The following is a 19,390-nucleotide window of genomic DNA, read 5'->3' on the forward strand; positions in this document are numbered from 1 at the left end:
TTTCACACAGGTTCCCGTAAAATGTTGACGTCATAAAACAAAATATCTGACGCCACAATGGAAAAGTGATTGTTGTTGACGTCAAAAGTTCAAGCGGCAGGGTCAGCCGGGATTAGCGTTAAGGTGTATTGTCTAGTCCAAATAATTATGACGTCTGTCTATTTAATTTTTTTTCTGGGACGCCTTCTGTCGTAGAAAGTCCCTGGGTGGGACTTTGATAAATTGTTTAGACTCAACTGTATTGTGTGAAGAGTAACAGGTGGCGATTATCATTGGCAATGCCTAGTCCAAATAATTATGATGTCTGGCAAGGCTATTTTAATTTTTTTCTGGGACACTTTCTGTAGTAGGAAGGCGTCCCAGAAAAAAATAGAATAGCCTTGCCAGACGTCATAATTATTTTGGGGAAAAAAAGACAAATGAACAACTGTACACTAAGTTCAACAAAGACAACTAAAGACTCATATAAACATATGAGCCCCTTCAGTAATGCAGCTCTAGGGTAATACCATGTTGTTAATTATCTTCAACAAATCGACAGTGCTCTCTTAATTCTTATATAAGAGCTAGTATTTAAATAAAAAATCAACAAATTATTCATACAGAATCAAAAACTTTATGTCTATATACAGACCTATTCAAACTTTTATTGAAAAAATGATATCCACTTTGGTGGATCAAGGGGGGGGTTCCGGAGGTTTGAACCCCCTTTTTTTTACCGATCAATTAATGCATTTGAATGGGGACATATAGTTGGAACACCCCCTTTGTTCTGGGTTGGGAACTTCCCCAACCCCCCTTTTTAAAATGGCTGGATCAGCCTCTGATTCAGATGCATATACATGTAATATCCTCAGATAGCAATATATTAAATATATAACAGGGTGGATTTTGGACTCATATAACAACAACCTTTTAAACCTTCTTCATATTAAATGATTAATATTCAGGAAATGTAAAAATATAGTTTTATTTTATTTTAAAATTGGAATCAGGATTTTCACAATATCAACAGCATTGCATAAAGATTATAACCAATGCTCTACATTTGTATCATCAAATATATATGTCTGTATGATGAGGCTCCTGCAGGGTAAAAAACTACCTGCGACCTCTGGGCTTTTTAGAGGCGACTTCCGACATGAGGGCCTTCTAAAAAAGACCTGCGATATGTAAAATTTGAAGAAAAAAAACCGACACCCTACCAACTTCCATCCTCTGTGTTGGGAAAAACGACCTGCGACCTGTACATTTCCCTTAAAAATTACCTCTCGACGAATTTAAAAGCGACCTTGCGACCTGAGGGGTACCCTGTGGGAGCCTCTACGATCAATGCCAATGGGTCCATACAAATGTATGACGTTTAATATATTAAATTTCATATGTCCAAAATACTGCAAATGGCTATCAATGAAATATCATTCATTTCCAAACCATATAGATATACAAATGTAGCATAATCTAAAGTAAACATAAATCCTCCATTTTTCTCAATGAAGTATCATTCAGTATTAAACCATATATAGATATAGCATAATCTAAAGTAAATATAAATTCTCCATTTTTCTCAAAAATAAACCATTTCAAAAATGGGAGTATTATGTCTGTATGTCCCAATAAAGAAAGCATGGTCAATGCGAGAAAAGATAACTCTGACCACAGGGGAATTCTCAAAAGCTTTCTTATCTTATTAATGATACATAAATTGTACAGGTAGAGAAAGATATCAAAATATGTGGTCAAGCAGGGGAGATTAATACTACGAATGTAAATACACTTATAATTTAATAATACATAGAGAAACTAAACATTAAGTAATAATGATAAACTATATAAAGAAGTGATAAGTATAATAAAATGTTTTAAAATCATCTCTACCACAATGTCGCAACTTTTAATATTTTTAGCAAAACACATCCAGTTGTTAAAATTGTGTGTTGTTTTCTTCCCCAAATAATTCTGCCAAAAGTGTGACCCAAACAATGTTGTAATCATGTACATCATTGTACATGTACATGTATAATATATGATATACATGTATATAAATGTATAAGAAAACTATCCACAAAAGACCAAAATGACACAGACATTAACAACTAAAGGTCACCGTACGACCTTCGACAATGAGCAAAGCCCATACCACAAGGCTGAAAACTCATTCTGTATATAATAATTTGTAGAGCCTTTAAATTTGTGGTCAAGTGGTCTAGCGTATCAGGCACAGCATGCACAGCAGTGCTAGGTGATTTGGTGCCAAGATAATAATGTTGATAAAAAAAAAAAAAAAAAAAAAAGATTTTGGATAAAAGTGGGAGGGCAAAAAAAAATTGTCCTGTCCTCAATAACAAAAGATTCTTAATTGTAATGCAAAATATAACATAAAGAAAATTGATTTATATTTATTAACATTGTGTGTCTTTATATCCTGTATATATATCTAATATCAACAGGATCAAGGTTAATATTTATTATATTATCTACATTCATGGATACATTGTCATATTGCCAGATGTTAACCTTGTAACATGTTCTCAACAGATAATTGATATTTCAATGATAAGCTTAATCAAAAGCAAAATTATTCTTTGGTAAAAAATGTAGGGTTCAGACTTCATGTAATATAAAACCTACATGTAGCTAGCCCTAAATATTGATGCTTGATTGAGGTTTGGGATACATTGTCATGATTGTAGGTTTTACAGAAACTTAGAGAAAAATTGAATTAACCATGCGTTAACAACAAATTAAAAAGTTTAAAGAATATAGAATAATGGTACATTTGTAGTTAAAAAAATACGATAGCACAATATTAATTACCATATGATTACAGAAATATACAATGTATATACTACAAATATAGAAAGAGAAATTAAAATAAAGTTATAAAGGGGGTCTCATTGGGGGTTCTGATCCAGGATCCCGCTTACACTATATACGTAACCAATTTTCATTTTTTTGTAATTTTCCGTGTCCCGCTAAACTTCATTTCCCGTTTTCACAGCGCAATAATTTGTCTTTCACGTGTCACGCCTACTAAAAATCAGCAATCCCGCATCACGCTTAGACCCCAATGAGACCCACTATAAAAGGCTTCCATTCTACAGTACATACATAACATAATAAAAATTCAATCAAGGTCTAATAAACAAAAGCTAAAAACATATTTTTTAAAGTAACATATATATATATTTTTCTATTTTCAGATGAGACTAGTCATTCTTGATAACTACGATTATGTCAGTGAATGGGCAGCTAAATATATCAGGCGTAGAATTAAAGATTTTAACCCTGGACCAGATAAATACTTCACATTAGGTTTACCTACAGGTAAATTTACATTTTGGCAAAATGTTTTACAAACTTACCTGAACATGTACATTTTACATTGTCCATTAAGTAAAAGTTAACATGGTGCTTTACAAAAACCTGGGAATATCTGCCTCTTTCAAATATGCACTTCATACTGTTTATAGGGGTTGCAAAGAAAATATGGCCCAGTATCTATTGTAAGATTACAAAAGAAAAAAATAATAAAAAAAGAAAGAATATGGTTAATTCAAAAATTATTGCGATGTTTTAATTATTGTGAAAAGTGTGACAGGTTTATGATTGCAATAATAAAAACTCGCATTTTGAAATTGTTTATAAGAATTGAACCGAATTGTTTACAATATCGCAAAAATTAAAAATGCATTTTAGTCTTATATTACAAAATTGAAATAATAAACATGATAAATGCACACAATTATAATTTCTGAAGCTACAGTATGTGGTATCTATTCATGACACAAGATCAATTTATCCACAGTAAAAACTTTAAAAAGCAAACATGCAAAGTCAAAGCAGGTTTTAAACATACCACATCTTCTTTTTTATATTTAATATAATGAAAAGATAACATTAAAGAAAATTGAATTAGAATATTAAAATAACAAGAATAAACAAAAACCCACACTATACAGATAAGTTTCAAAAGACATGATCTAGGGTTTGAGTAATTATCTCCCTTGACTAGGTTTCAAAAAGACATGATCTAGGGTTTGAGTAATTATCTCCCTTGACTAGGTTTCAAAAGACATAATCTAGGGTTTGAGTAATTATCTCCCTTTACTAGGTTTTAAATGACATGATCTAGGGTTGGAGTAATTATCTCCCTTGACTGAATCACTGATGGATCAACAGTTTATTTTCTTATTTGACTAATATTATAACCAAATTGAAAATTACGTACTTTTCACACAAACCTGATCAGAGAAGCTTACTAGATCAAAATTATGAATTAAGCAAGGTTAAAAGAATTCAATTTTCGGCTCTCCCTTGACACCATTTGCGAGTATGGTCTTAAGGAAACGATGATAGTCCGTCTGAAGGGGACGATAAATGGCTGACCCGTGTTAAGAGAGAGCCATATCTCTTGCACGTTAAAGACACCCTTGTAGATTTCGAAAAAGAGTAGGCTAATGCCGCTACAAGGCAGCACTCGCACCCGCAAAGTGGAAAGGGATTAATATAAGTTGCAAAACTTGTTTCCCAATCCACTCTAAATAAATATGTTTAAACTAAAAGAATTCAAATGAAAATTGCTCTGAAAAACTTTATTCTTATATCCAGTGGTCAGTATAATAAGATGAATTTGGTTGATTTATGAAGGAATTAATGCACTTACACTACCAGCATGGCGATAAAATGGAAGCTAGCTCAAGATAATTTTTAGATTGCTCAAATTGTTTAAATCATAACTTATAATTGATCAATGTAAAGATGTACATGTACATGTACATGTAAAGGCCATGACAAAATGTTACCAATTCAACAAAAAACAACAACAAAAAAATACAGTTGACTTGTTTACAAAACAATCAACTAAAAATAACTATGAACAACAACCAACAAATATCCACTAAATTACAGGTTCCAGACTTCAGTTGGCAATAATTGCATGCTCACATCCACTCCGTTTCAAATCTAGTAAATAGTTGTTTTATTGGCAATCATACCACATCTCCTTATATCATTGTACATATATGTATGTCATAAGAACAAATGCATGTATCTTAAAATGTCTAATGGTATAAATGAGGATTCATTAAAATTTGCTGGTTAACAATTTACGTAGATTTTGTGGGTATATCATTTGTACATGTATATTTGAACGCAAATTTAGATATTCAATAAAATGCAAATTTTATATAGTTTTGTATGCAGTCTTTGGCAAACACCGAAATCAAATATCAATGAAAATGCATACAATACTGTCCTCAATCCATAAAAATTGGTACCCATGAAAAAAAATGAATTCACAGTATTCTTGCATATTTATTATATTTTTTTTAGGTGGTACTCCATTAGGAACTTATAAAAAGTTAATAGAATTCATCCAACAAGGGAAGCTATCCTTCAAATATGTCAAGACTTTCAATATGGATGAGTATGTTGGTAAGTTGTTTCAAGTTATCTCCCCTTTCTGTTTGTTTTATAGAATTATAAGGGGCATACATGTGCGTCTGGATGGGGTTTACAGAGTAGATAAAAATGGCCAAAACAGACATAATGAAAGACAAAAAAAGAATATAGAAAAATAGGATAAAAAAAGATAATAAGGGCAAAAATAGACAATAGAATTGGTAAATAAAGAAATAGAAAATAATGGTCAAAATGAAAAAAAAAATGAGTAGACAAATATGGTTTAAGATATTTAGAAAATAAGAAATGAATGTCTGTTTAGACCTACATATACATCCCATAATTGGTTTCCATTAATAACTAGTTTGCATGCCGCTGCCTCAACCTAATGTTATAAATCTTATCCTCCATGCTTATTACCACAAAATGTAGATCATTAGTTCCAAATTTGGGTGGCCTCACTTTTCCTGTCTTGAGTTATGCGTCTTATGCGCCCTTTAGAATGCCCATATGGACACATTATCCATTTATTTTTTGTATATTGATTCAATTTGCATGAGTTATTCCCATTTGATATATACTGTGGATTCATTTATTTTCGTGGGTACCAATTTTCGTGGTTTGTGGAAAACTTACATATTCGTGGATATTTAATTTCGTGGTTTTGGCAAAGTCTACACTCATTCCTTTGCAAAATTTGTATTTCGTTGAACATTTGAATTTGTGGTTCTCCTGTACCCACGAAATCCACGAAAATTGGTATCCAACAAATATTAATGAATCCACAGTATGTGAAGTCATTCAACATGCATTTACTGTAAGTTAAATATTATATTTTTAGCTATACCAAGGGACCATCCTGAGAGTTATCATTCCTTTATGTGGAACAATTTCTTCAAACACATTGACATAGACCCAAAGAATGCCCACATACTGGATGGCAATGCTACAGATTTAATAAAAGAGTGTAATGATTACGAGAAAAAGATCACAGAGGCTGGCGGGATTGAACTGTTTGTTGGAGGTATGTCTATCTGTGGGTTCATTTATTTTTATGGGTATCAATATTCATGGATTGCTGAAAACTTGCATATTCGTGAATATTTAAATTATGTGGTTTTGGTAATGTCTGTCTGCATACATTCCTTTAGAAAATTCGTAATTCATTGAATCGTTTGAGTTTCATGGTTCCCCTGTACCCATAAAATCAATGAAAATTAGTAACAGACAAATATTAAGGAATCCAGAATGCCATTGCCCCTCCCTTCAACATGTCAGACAATAACTCATAAATGCTTTCACCAATTTGCATAATTTTATTATTTGATGTGCCACAAATCAAAAACTACTGGACTTTTATGTATAAAAAAAAAAGATTTACCATTTAAAACATGTTAAGAATGTTTGTTCTGTTTCAAAATAACAAGCTTTTTTTTCAAAACTGTTATGAAGTGATTGTATATATAAAATAAAGAACTAGAATACAAGAAAAACAAATGAAAATCAATGTGCTCGTTTTTTGGGGGATTTTATAAGTTTTGCAGAATGGCTTTTAAAATGAAATGAAATAAAGCTATGAATAGAGAAGGAAAAGTTTGAGGTCAAAATTTAGAATATGCCATTGTATGAGGATTCCAAGTATCTGACAAAAAAGTTAAAACAATATCAGAAAACATCTAAAAGCTTTAGTTATTTAATTTATTAAAACAGAGTTTAACAATTTACTTATTGTTTTACTTTTTAACCAGTGCATAAACTCATCTGTTTTCAGGTATCGGCCCTGATGGTCATATAGCTTTCAATGAACCGGGATCCAGTCTGGTGTCGAGAACTCGTATCAAGACACTAAATAACGATACAATTATTGCTAATGCTAGATTTTTTGGAGGAGATCTGTCTAAAGTTCCTAAACAGGCCTTGACCGTTGGTGTTCAAACTGTAATGGATGCAAGGGAGGTAATCATGATTTAAACGGAATATGTGTATCAAGATTTGTAATTTGTTATTCATTTTATATTTTGTTTATGAAGTTGCCATAAGTAATAAGATTAAAAAAAAACAGAGGGGTAATGCCATTTTACTTCAGGGTAGTTAATGAAATTAATAATGATTTATTCAAGGGAGATAATTAGTTGTGTAATGATTGACAGGTACTCAAACTTTATGTTTGCCTATAACTAATTACATCCACTTCATTTGAACTTTTGTGTACAGTCTTCTGATTGGCACTCATACGGGCCATCTCCAAAATTTTAAACAAGTTATTTTACAGTAAATCCTCAAAATTTCATTGATTTATGATTTAATTTTTCTGAAAATTCATACTTGAAAGCAAATATGAAAGTAAAATATTTTTTAACCATACTGGTCTCTACTATAACCTTTATGTGCATTCTTATATTTCTTGTACACAGAAAAGGTGTAAATTAAGGTGTCTGTTTAGCAGGCATATTTTAATATTTATAAATGCATTCAATTATAAATACATAGCCAATATGGCAAAAAAAATATTTGCCTTCCTACTAATCTAAAAAAATAATCCAGTTTGTCAAATTAAAATACAAATCCAAAAATTGGTATTTATATATTATTGCTATTGTTGATTAATGAGGATAAACATAAGATACTAGTAGCCCATTTTAATTTCAGTAAAATAATGCTTTCAAAATTTAACATGCGAGGTTTTTACTTCTTTAGCAAAATCAAACTGTTGTATTATTTCACATTATAATACAATACAATATATTTATGCTTTATTTATAAACACTCTGGCACTTTCACATGTTACACAAGAGGTAAGTACATACAAAATACAATCCCATACAATAATAAAATGAAATAAAGCAATGATGATAACTCCCTAAAAAAAATCTGTTTATAATGTATTCTATTATTTTATACACGTCAGGTAATGATACTGATCACAGGAGCCCACAAAGCATACGCAATGCACAAAGCTATAGAAGAGGGTGTCAGTCACATGTGGACCGTCTCAGCATTCCAACAACATCCGCAGACAATTTTTATCTGTGACGAAGATGCAACGTTAGAGCTGAAAGTCAAAACAGTCAAGTATTTCAAAGGCTTGATGGATCTTCATAATCAGCTGATTGAAGAGAAATGATGAATAAAGACAAAATTAGAAATAGAATTTCAGAAATTTTTGTATGGTGGGATTTTTGTCTAAAGATTGCATGACACCTTATGGTACATGTACTGACTTGATATCTCAATTTCCAAGGTTTATCAATACCTTTGAGATACACAAAATATAGTGCATAGTTCTTAAAATTCTATGCATCAAGCCATGAATTTTTCCTAAAATTAACCAATGAAATATATGCTAAGATATTCAAATCACAAAATAATGCAGGTATCCAATACTTGTTCTAAAAATATCAATGATGTCATTGTTAAAAGTCATTGTATAAAATTGGAATTATCTTCTCTTAACCAATGCATTATACAATGCAATATTTGATTTTACTTCCCATTATAGCAATCATTACCCGTCAATGCTAACAAGCGCTTTAATCTAGAGGCTAGAGGCTATCAATTTGGAAGGATTTTCTTGATGAGAAGAACCATCATTTTTTTTCTCATAAAATTTGTATGGCTGGGACATAGCCTTTTTGTGCCGATGTGGCCTAATGCAACTATCAATCAATCATAAACTTTGGAATTTGTGTTGTTTTACAAAGACCAAAAACCCATCATACACTTTTTTCTGAAAACAGCAATAACTTGGCAATCAATCAGACATTGTGCTAAATTATATTTATAGGGTACTTTATATTTATACTGATTGTAGAAATTTATCTGAATTTTAGAATTAGGTTTTTGGGGTCAAATTATGAGAAAATTGGTAACATTGATAATATAGTTGTAGTTAATATTATTCGGGTGTAGGCCAAAATAATTCAATTCTATGTTTTTCTCATGTAAAAATAGGCTAGGATTTGTAGTAAAGCTAGGCAAAGTATGATATGTTTATGCTTTTAAAAGTATCAATGATGCATTATGGGATAGTGAAAATTTGATGGCAGGATAAGTGAATGTAGCTCGCCAAAATTTGTTGGAAATAACTAAAGATTTACGAATATTAAAAAAATTGGTCAAATGTATTGAATAAATATGACAACTTTAAATAATAAACAACATGATCAAGATATGTTTAAATTATTATTAAAAAAATGGCAGCACATTTCCTGATCAGAAAAACTGTACACATGAATTCCACCATGCCTAGCCCTATAGTGAAGAAAAGCAGAGATTGGCCAGGATACCAGGCTTAATGTAAGATCTGTATACTTGTTCAATTATGTAATCTAAAAAAATGATTTATGATTTGTTAGAGGTTGTACTAAATATTTTTTGGAGAGACGTTTTTGTTTTGAATTATCGTTAATTTGTTGAATTAAGTGTAAAAGTCTCTTACATAAATTGATTATATTTTTTATATATCTGTGTATATAGATCTGCAGTGCATGTACAAATACATTTTAAAATAAGCTTTAAAAGTTTTCAGTATTGGTGAGGACTTCTACAAAAGGGCAATGAGTCTTAAAAAAAAACGAAATTATATTTTTATATTTTCTTGTTTAAAAGGCTAAATCAGTATTTATTATGTTTTCATTAAATATTGAAATCCATTGTTTTTTAACATTAACATGATTAAGTTTAACAGTTTTTGTTAATTAAGAATTAAAATAAAAGAAATTATAAATATATTATAATATTTTTAATAATTTAAATATTTTTTTTAGGGAGGGGGAGATGTAATCATGTTGAGAAGATCAAACACAAAATTCTGTAATATTTAATATTTATAAAATTGAATTATGTTTTGAATAATTTATTCAATAGAATAGAATGTACTTAACAGAATACAAAAAAGTTAAATTTAGAAACAATAGAAAATAAATGTATGTCATATTTAAACATTCACTTTAATTACATTCCATTTTACAACGTACATGTATTAGATTTACTAGATAATGGTTCTAAGAAACATTTTTTTTGTTGAAAAACCAGTTTTATATAATTGATTTTTTTCGTGCATTTTGGGGAAATTCTTGATATTATATAGTTTTAAAAGATAAAGTTTACAATTTTTCAGCTGCCCTTGCCATCAATTTATATTTTTATATCTTGAATGTATATACATTTGTGTTTGTGTACAGATCTGTATAAATGCTTGATTGTGTAAGTTTATTTATGACATCTTTTTAAAACTGGTAAACAAAATAATTATGATACTTGATTCCCAGAATGCCTTGGAAAAATCAATCAGTCATAACAAAGTGCTATAAATCATAGAACTAAAACAGAAATGACAGAAAGACAAACTTCATCATAGAAAAAAAGATCAGAGGTTCCCATTGCCTTTTGGAGGTGTAAAAAATACTATTTATTATCAGAACTTGCAGGATTCTTATGCTCAATAAAGATTATTTGATTTTTAGATCATGTAAACTGAAATCTTGAATTTACCCATGTTGAAAGCACAAGTATATTCATCTTTTTCTTCACTTATTCTTCATAGAAAAAGTAATTTTCTGTTTAGACCCTGTTTACTTTCCGGAGCCATTATATTTTGTTATCATATGTTTATTAAATATTAACTGAGGTTCAGTGGTAATGATGGAGCTCTGATATGGAAAAGTAAAAAGATGTCATAAATTCCTTTTGTCTTTATTATTTTACTGTAAATGAGTTCAGTGCACTGGTTTCTGATGGTGCTATTTGTAAAGTATTTTCATATATTCCCTTTTTATGAACACATGGTTTTATTTAGTTTTGTCTTATAATGCACTTAAAAATACCATTGAAATTTTGAAATATCAAATGGGTTGTACTCTTTGATAAAAAAGAATTCTGATCTGTGATTTATAAGTAGCTTTCAAGGGTAGTTTTGAACACAAAGTGAGTGCAAAACAATCTTTAAATTATTTTTTTTTTGTATTTTTTCTTTGAATCTCTAATTTTTTAACCCCTCCCCCTCCATAAAAGTTTTTTTTTGTTAAACAATAAACAAACCAACCAAATTTTGAAACTTTGAAACAGGAATTTATGTCTGTTTTTTTATGGTAGGGGATAAATGATTCTATTCTATCTGTTCATATGTCCCATAGAAGGATAAAGTTCTGGTCACATCCATTTTCTTTTTTTTCTTCAAAATTATATTTTTTCTTAATGTACATGTTTATCTTCTTTTTTATTTTATTTTAATTTAAATGTAAAATTTTATAACATAAATATTTTTTGAATATCAGTAGTCAATTTGGTGGTTTAATATCAATTTCAGTTCATGTTTAATCAAAATATGTAGTTTATTGGTGAATTATTACAGATTAAAAAACTACCCATTTGCTTATATTGAATGTCAGTGCAGTTTATAAATGATCTGCTGATTTCTTTGCTGAATATTTGTTAGAATGACTTTTAAGATTTTATATGTGAAATTCATTTTATTTCTTTATTCTACCTCTAACTTTAATTTTTGTATGGTTATTTTTTACATTTCTAGTCCAACATTGTTCACTTCCCAGAAATTGTCTCCCTTATTGAAAAGATTTGTCTTTCTTTGTTTATATGTAAAGATGGTACATTACACTACAGGGAGAAAACTCTGTAAATATCAGCTGAATGTTTTAATCAGGTTCTATTGTTAAGGAAATATTAAGCTTCTGAATGATAACAGTTAGTGTTTGTCAAAGTACTATACTGTGGATTAATTATTATTTGTTAGATACTAACAAATTTAGTTTACCTGGCGACGCGGAGCGGAGACAGGTAAACGGGTATTTGCGACAGTAAAACTACCGATGGACGTCCGCAAAGCTTCAAATACAATACAGTTATCTCTATTCTAATGCAAAACAAGTTCATTATTAAATTTCAATCATTATTCCAGTGTAAAATCTTCATTAAAGAAAATTCCGCGAAAAAATGTTATCTTCTTTGGTCCCTACACTAGGTGACGTCATAGTTATGCTTCCGGCGTCAAACATAAACACCGGGCGTTTTATGGCTTCTGTGCCGCTTCAAAATGTAATAAAATTTGATAAAAAGGAGATTTTTAGGCGCAACAAGTGAGTTTTTTTGTTTATTATTGTAGAAATAGCATGTCAATACATTCCGAAATTCAAAATGTCGGCTTCCCTAGTTACAGACAAGGAGATAGAGAATTTTACGCTTGCTGTCATCCAATCAGAACAATGGTTACAAAATAATTGCATTAGAATTACATTTCTTTCCATTGTGCCATATATATAAATATATATATTTAATTTTAATAAATATATTATGCTGAAGATTTTTAACACACTACTTTCTGTACAAAAAGTTGTTGTTATTTTCTAGTATTCCATTTCCTTTTTTTGTGCCATATAAATTTCAATGTATTTTTATTTTATATTAAGAGGTAGACCTTGGTTCAGGGATATAACTCTCAAATTCGGTGTTGACTTAGTTAAAGTCAAATTTCAGAAATGTATTTTAAGTATTTACCTGAAACAGATTGGACATAATCTATGTAACCTAAAAGCTTGGAATATAGTGATGAAAACGGTTGACATAAATGTACTTATGATTTTAAGAGTTATTTCACTTAACCTAGGTCTATCTCCTTAAAGATCTGAAAGATTGAAGCAAGGAAGTTACAACAGATCATACATGTTGACAATGGAAAATATTAACATATACATTTAAATTATTTCAATGCTTTTTTTCCTTGATGAGTGAATTGTTGAATTGTACTTTTTAATTAGATTGTATTTTAAAATAAATAACATGGATATGCTTTAGTAGTATTTTATAAATTAAAATGATCTAAAATGGGTAATTTATATTTCTTTATGATTTAATAAATTCCAAATCCACAATTAGTTTTGCTTTCATTTCCAACAATAAGAATGACTTGCTGTTGAAATTATTGGGAGGTTTTTATTATTGCTGAAAATGTGATAAGAGTTGTAAACACAATAATTTAAACTCACATTTTTGAAATATTTTATATGAGTTGAACATGATTTTTCTCAAAACCATAAGCATAAAATCGCAATAAAGACTTAAATAACAAATTTTCAACAATAAATGCACACAATACTTTCTGAATCTACAGTGTATGGTATTTCAGCATTGTCTGAAGACATTTAGTTTTCAGACAATGACTTGAGTATAAGTATGCAAAAATAATGAGAAGATGTATTAGGGTTGCCAATGAGACAACTCTCCAGAAGATGTCATATTACCCAAAAATTCACATCCTCAAGATAACAATGGCCTTCAACAAAGAGCAAAATGCATGCCAAGTACTCAGCTATAAAAATTCCTGTATTGACAAATGTAAAACGATTCAAATGAGTAAACTACAAGCCGAATCTTATGTACAAAATAATGAATGAAAATAAAATATGATACACAGCAACACAACATACGACCACTACTGTATTACAGGCTTCTGATGGGGTCAGGCACATATAGAATGTGGTGGGGTTAAATAAGTTAGAAGGTGTAACCCCTTCCCCTTTTTGCCCATATGTTGGGACAGTGGTGTAATAGTGCAATATCAGAACAAGCTAAAATCATTTGAAAAAGGCTAAACTCATCAGCTGAATACAAATAGAAAAAACATCTAACAAAACACAGAGATGAGGGGATTAAATAGAGGGTTGGATGCCTATTAATGTTATATGTTTAGCGCTGCAATATTCAGTATGAATGTACATGTCCCAAGTCAGGAGCCTGATATTCATTGGTTGTCATTTGTTGCTATGTTACATATTTGGTTTTCGTTCATTATTCTTTTACATACGGTAAATAAGATCTGTTAATTTGTTTTGCATTTGTCCTTTTTGGCTTTATAGCCGACTATATGGTATGGGCTTTGCTTGTTGTTGAAGGTTGTACAGTGACCTGTAGTTGTTCATTTATGTTTCATTTACTCTCATGTGAAGAGTTGTCTCATTGTCAATCATACCATATCTTTTTTTTTTTATATATATAACATGTATAAAGCACAGTTATTATACATTCCCACATTGAAAATTCACCAAGTACAGAGCTGAGAGTACTCAGTAACCGTAACACAGTTACTGACAGCTAGTTCATAGCCAATAACAACAAATTAAAAAACACTTATCAAGGATTTATAAAGTTAGCAGTATAATTTACGAACCATTGGTTTGAGCAACGGTATGATTTAGCTAACTTGGCGTCCGTTATTGACTTTTTTTAAATCGTCTCCTCTGAAACTACTGTACCAAATTTAAACATACTTGGCCACACTTGTTGTTGGGGTATGTAGTTTGAAAATTAGTCCAATGACAGGGCCCGCCAACCAAGATGACTGCAATGGCTAACAATAGAAAATAGGGGGCGGCAAAATGTAAATATGAAATTCTTAGACGAATCAGACAACCCGTAGTTGGGTTGCTGCAACTGAAGTGGTTATTTAATATTTTTTATCAGTTTTTGGTTATTATCTTGAATATTATCATAGATAAAGATGAACTGTAAACAGCAATCATGCTCAGCAAAGTAAAATATTCAATAAGTCAACGTGAACCAATTGGTCCATTGACCCCATTAAGAAGTTATTGCAGCTGTATTGTCAATTTTGAATTATTTTCGATTTAAAAAAAAAATCTTTTTCAAAAATTCTCCTCAGAAAGTACTTAGACAAATGCAACAAAACTTGGCTACAACCATTATCAGGGTATATAATTAAATAAATGTGTCTTACGCACCGCTTGCCAACCAACCTTGCCGAAATGACTAAAAAATTGTTCTTTGCTTAAATCTCTAAAACTTAAGCATTAAGAGCAAATACGACAGCATTTATAACTGGTCATCAGTCTTAGATCTATCTGTCCTGAAATTATCAGACGAATCACACAACCCGTTGTTTGGTCGTTAATATCCCTGAATTAATAATTTTGCAGTTTTTGCCCATTATCTTCAATATTATAAGCTCACCTGGCCCAAAGGACCAAGTGAGCTTTTCTCATCACTTTGCGTCCGTCGTCCGTCGTCGTCGTCTGCTAACTTTTACAAAAATATTCTCCTTTGAAACTACTTGGTCAAATTAAACAAAACTTGGCCAAAACCATCATTGGGGTATCTAGTTTGAAAAATGTTTCCGGTGACCCGGCCAACCAACCAAGATGGACGCCACGGCTTAAATAGAACATAGGGGTAAAATGCAGATATAGGCTTATAAATAACAAACCAAAGCATTAAGAGGAAATCTGACGGGATTCAATTGTTTATCAGGTTAAGATCTATCTGCCCTGAAATTTTCAGATGAATCGGACAACCCGTTGTTGGGTTGCTGCCCCTGAATTGATTATTTAAAGGAAATGTTGTTGGTTTGGGTTATTATCTCTAATATTATTATAGATAGGGATAAACCGTTAACAGCAATAATGTTCAGCAAAGTAAGATTTACAAATAAGTCAACATGACCGAAATGGTCAGTTGACCCCTTTAGGAGTTTTTGCCCTTTATTGTCAATTTTTAACCATTTTCTACTGAACTTTGTAAATCTTTACTAACATTTTTCAATGAAACTACTGGGCCAAGTTCATTATAGATAGAGATAATTGTAGGCAGCAATGATGTATAATACAAACACATCACCACTACCAAAACACGATTTTGTCATGTTACCATCTGCGCCCTTTGTTGTTTAATATTCACATAGACCAATATTAGTCATAAATTTTTGTGATTTTATGTAAATTTTTAGAAAATATTTTCCACTGTAATCACTGGGCCAAGTTCATTATCGATACAGATAATTGTAGCAACAAGAATGTCAATAAAGTAAGATCTACAAACACATCACCATCACCAAAACACAATTTTGTCATTAATTTATCTGTGTCCATTGTTTGTGACACTAGTTATAGATTCACAACAACGGGTAATAAATGAGAAACACAACTAAAAAGATTTTATCCATTTCTGTTGTCGTCATATTGGGATCGTCGTAATTCCAGTTACAATTATCAGTTTAGCACCAGTGAGTCTATACATTTTCTAAATGTTATCGAGTCATGAATAATCACATGGCACCTATTGTATAACATCCTGTTTAGACCGATCGACAGGTAAACATACACACCTCAGCAAATGTTATTTTCATAGCTACTGTATTTAAACAAAGCAATCTTAACATATTATACAATTTATTTATTAAGAAGATGTGGTATAATTTCCAATGTTACAACTCTCCACAAGATACAAACTGATGTGACAGAAATTAACAACTATAATCATATGAATATAGGTCACCGTACGGCAGCTAAGAATGAGCTTTATACCACATATATACAGCCACAAGAGGGACCTAAATGACCAATGAAAACGGTTCAAACCAAGATACTGACGGCCTAACTTAAAATGTACAGAATAAAAAGGAAAAGCAAATATGTTACACAGCAACGAACAACAACCCATGAATTACAGTTTCCTGTCTTTGAACAGGCACATGAATAATGTGGTGTATGGCAAGCCGAAGTGGACAAAAAGAGCTATTTTCTAAAATTAAAAAATGATTTTCATAATCATATTCTAATGTTAAAAAATCATTTTTTGATATAAGAAAATGATTTGTTAATATTAGAAAATAAAATAATGATTCCTTAATATTAGAAAATGAGATTTCTTATATTAGAAAATTATTTCTAATCTATACTAGCCTAAATTAATGATGAAAATAGCACAGTTACCATAAATTACTTCTGAAACATTCGAAAACATTTGAATAACATTGAAAATATTAGTCACAATTCATTTTTGAGATTATTTGATCAGCTTTTTTTATTTATATTTTAAAGTTGATGTATATAATTATGTAAGTGTTGATGAATATTATGTTGATGTTATATTATGATTGATTATTGTGAAATTTTAATTTCAATACTATATTAAATACATTTTTAATTTCAATTTGTTGTTCAAATTTCCTTCTTTTTTTTTAAAAACATTTCCTAAATTGATAAAATTCAGTTGATAGATACAAAGAATTGGTCTAGGTTGGTTAAGACTGGGTCGAGTATGGTTCAGACTAGGTCGAGCATGGTTTAGACTCGTATACAATGGTTAAGTACTGGTCGAGTACAAGTTCAGACTATTTAATATGGTTCAGACTACAGTCGAGTATTACCAAGTAAATTTCAGACCTTTTCAGACTGGTTGAGGAGATATCAGTACAGTTGAGTACATATATAGGCCATTTCAGACTGTTACTGGTTTGTAGTGGATGTCATGTTAAACTTTGGTTACTGTTAAACATATCTATCCAACCGAATTTAAAAGGAAAGATAACGGATACAAATAATTTTCAAATATTAATTAGCAGTTAGGGTTTGTGAACTAGTTAACTACACTTTAACAGCATCTATATATTCCAGTTTATACGATATTTCAGATATTCCATTATCGACGTCATTATGGTCACAGATGACTACGCATATCTTATTTATGCCTGAGACACAATCCCTTCTGTTATGTTTCGATTTTACAGCTCTAAAATTTGGTCTTGGCATGAGAAAAATGATGGATAAAACATGTGAACCATGATATGCTTACCATTTCTGAGCAATTGGGATTACTCTCTGTTTTTGGTGGGTTCGTTTTGTTAAGAATGTTTTCCTTGTTATTTTTTTTTTACTTAAGTTTGTATTTCGTCGTCCTCAGAGTTTGCTTTGCCACGGTTCTCTCGGTTTATCTTCGAATAATAATGCTTTATCTCTACATGTTGTTCAGTACGTTTACCTAAAATATTAAAACTTCCAGAAAAAACGATAACAAATCAGAACAAACCATTGACATTGTCCAGCTCAAAGTTATTGTCGCAAATTAATATAGAAAAATCCTTCGTTTTTATTTTCTTCATTCCACTTGAGAACTTTTAAGGGTTAGGCATCCGGATTTATACCTAGTAAATTGATTCTTTCCGTATTACCTTAGTAATAACAAAATCTGATCTTGATCACACCTATTTTTATTTCAGGATGTCAACCAATCCTAAAACGTGTAACATATGTGACGACAGACACATTACAAAACATGCAACTGACTGGTGTTCCGAATGCGAACAAGCTTTTTGCAACGAATGCAAGGAATATCATGCATTTTCAAGATTATCCAAAACCCATATAACAATCCCGATATCTGATTTTTTATCACTAGAGCCATCATTCACCAACTTCACAAGTATATGCGCTGAACACGGTGAGATTTACCAAATCTTTTGTCAGACACACGAGACGCTTCTTTGTCATAATTGTTTAGCAGAACATGATGGATGTAAGGGCATAGTTCCGCTTACTGAAATGATAAAAAATGTGAAATCATCAACGAATTTTCAAGAAACACAAAACGTTTTAACAGACATATATGAAAACATAACAAGGATTCAGGATGAGTTAAAATTGTCTTTAGAAGCAATTAAGGATGAAGAGAAGATTATCATGTCAGATATTGGTACGATGTGGAAGAAAATAGATGAGCATTTAGACAAACTCGAAAATGACTTAAGAAAAGACCTGTCTAAAGAAGCAACAGAATCACGCGCGGCCATCGAAGTATTGGTACAGAAACTTGATGATCGAAAATCTGAGATTGCAAAACACCTGCAGCAAATGAAAAATTTAGAGACCTATGCATCTGATTTTCAAACTTACATAAGCCTTAGGGAAAAATCAGTTGCAGTAAATTCTACGGAAACATTAATGCAGTCAGTTGCTGAAGATGGAAATTTAGAAATAGACACACTGAGTTTGAATTTTGATGAAAAGATAAATGCCATTGTTAGTAATATCCAGGTATTTGGTATTGTACAGGTACAGAAAAGGATGAACCACGTCCCTCAAATCCGACAGAAGGTTAAACAAGCACAGCTAGTCGGATTAAGCCGACCAGAAATCAATTCGATCGATGACATTAAACTTGAGTTTGTTAAAACAATTGATAT

The 19,390-nt window shown here is 30.8% G+C and overlaps 1 protein-coding gene across 1 annotated transcript; it reads left to right on the forward strand.

The window, feature by feature from the left end:
* The first annotated feature begins 3,203 nt into the window (after positions 1-3,203).
* LOC143042279 (glucosamine-6-phosphate deaminase 2-like) lies at positions 3,204-13,289 on the forward strand. The gene is made up of 5 exons (XM_076214542.1): positions 3,204-3,327; positions 5,335-5,436; positions 6,245-6,427; positions 7,175-7,359; positions 8,312-13,289. Exons 1-5 carry the CDS (start codon positions 3,204-3,206, stop codon positions 8,525-8,527), a joined length of 810 nt encoding a protein of 269 aa, XP_076070657.1. The 3' UTR covers positions 8,528-13,289.
* Positions 13,290-19,390: the final 6,101 nt, after the last annotated feature.

This window comes from Mytilus galloprovincialis, chromosome 8, assembly GCF_965363235.1.
Source record: "Mytilus galloprovincialis chromosome 8, xbMytGall1.hap1.1, whole genome shotgun sequence".
In the NCBI taxonomy this organism is placed as follows: Eukaryota; Metazoa; Mollusca; class Bivalvia; order Mytilida; family Mytilidae; genus Mytilus; species Mytilus galloprovincialis.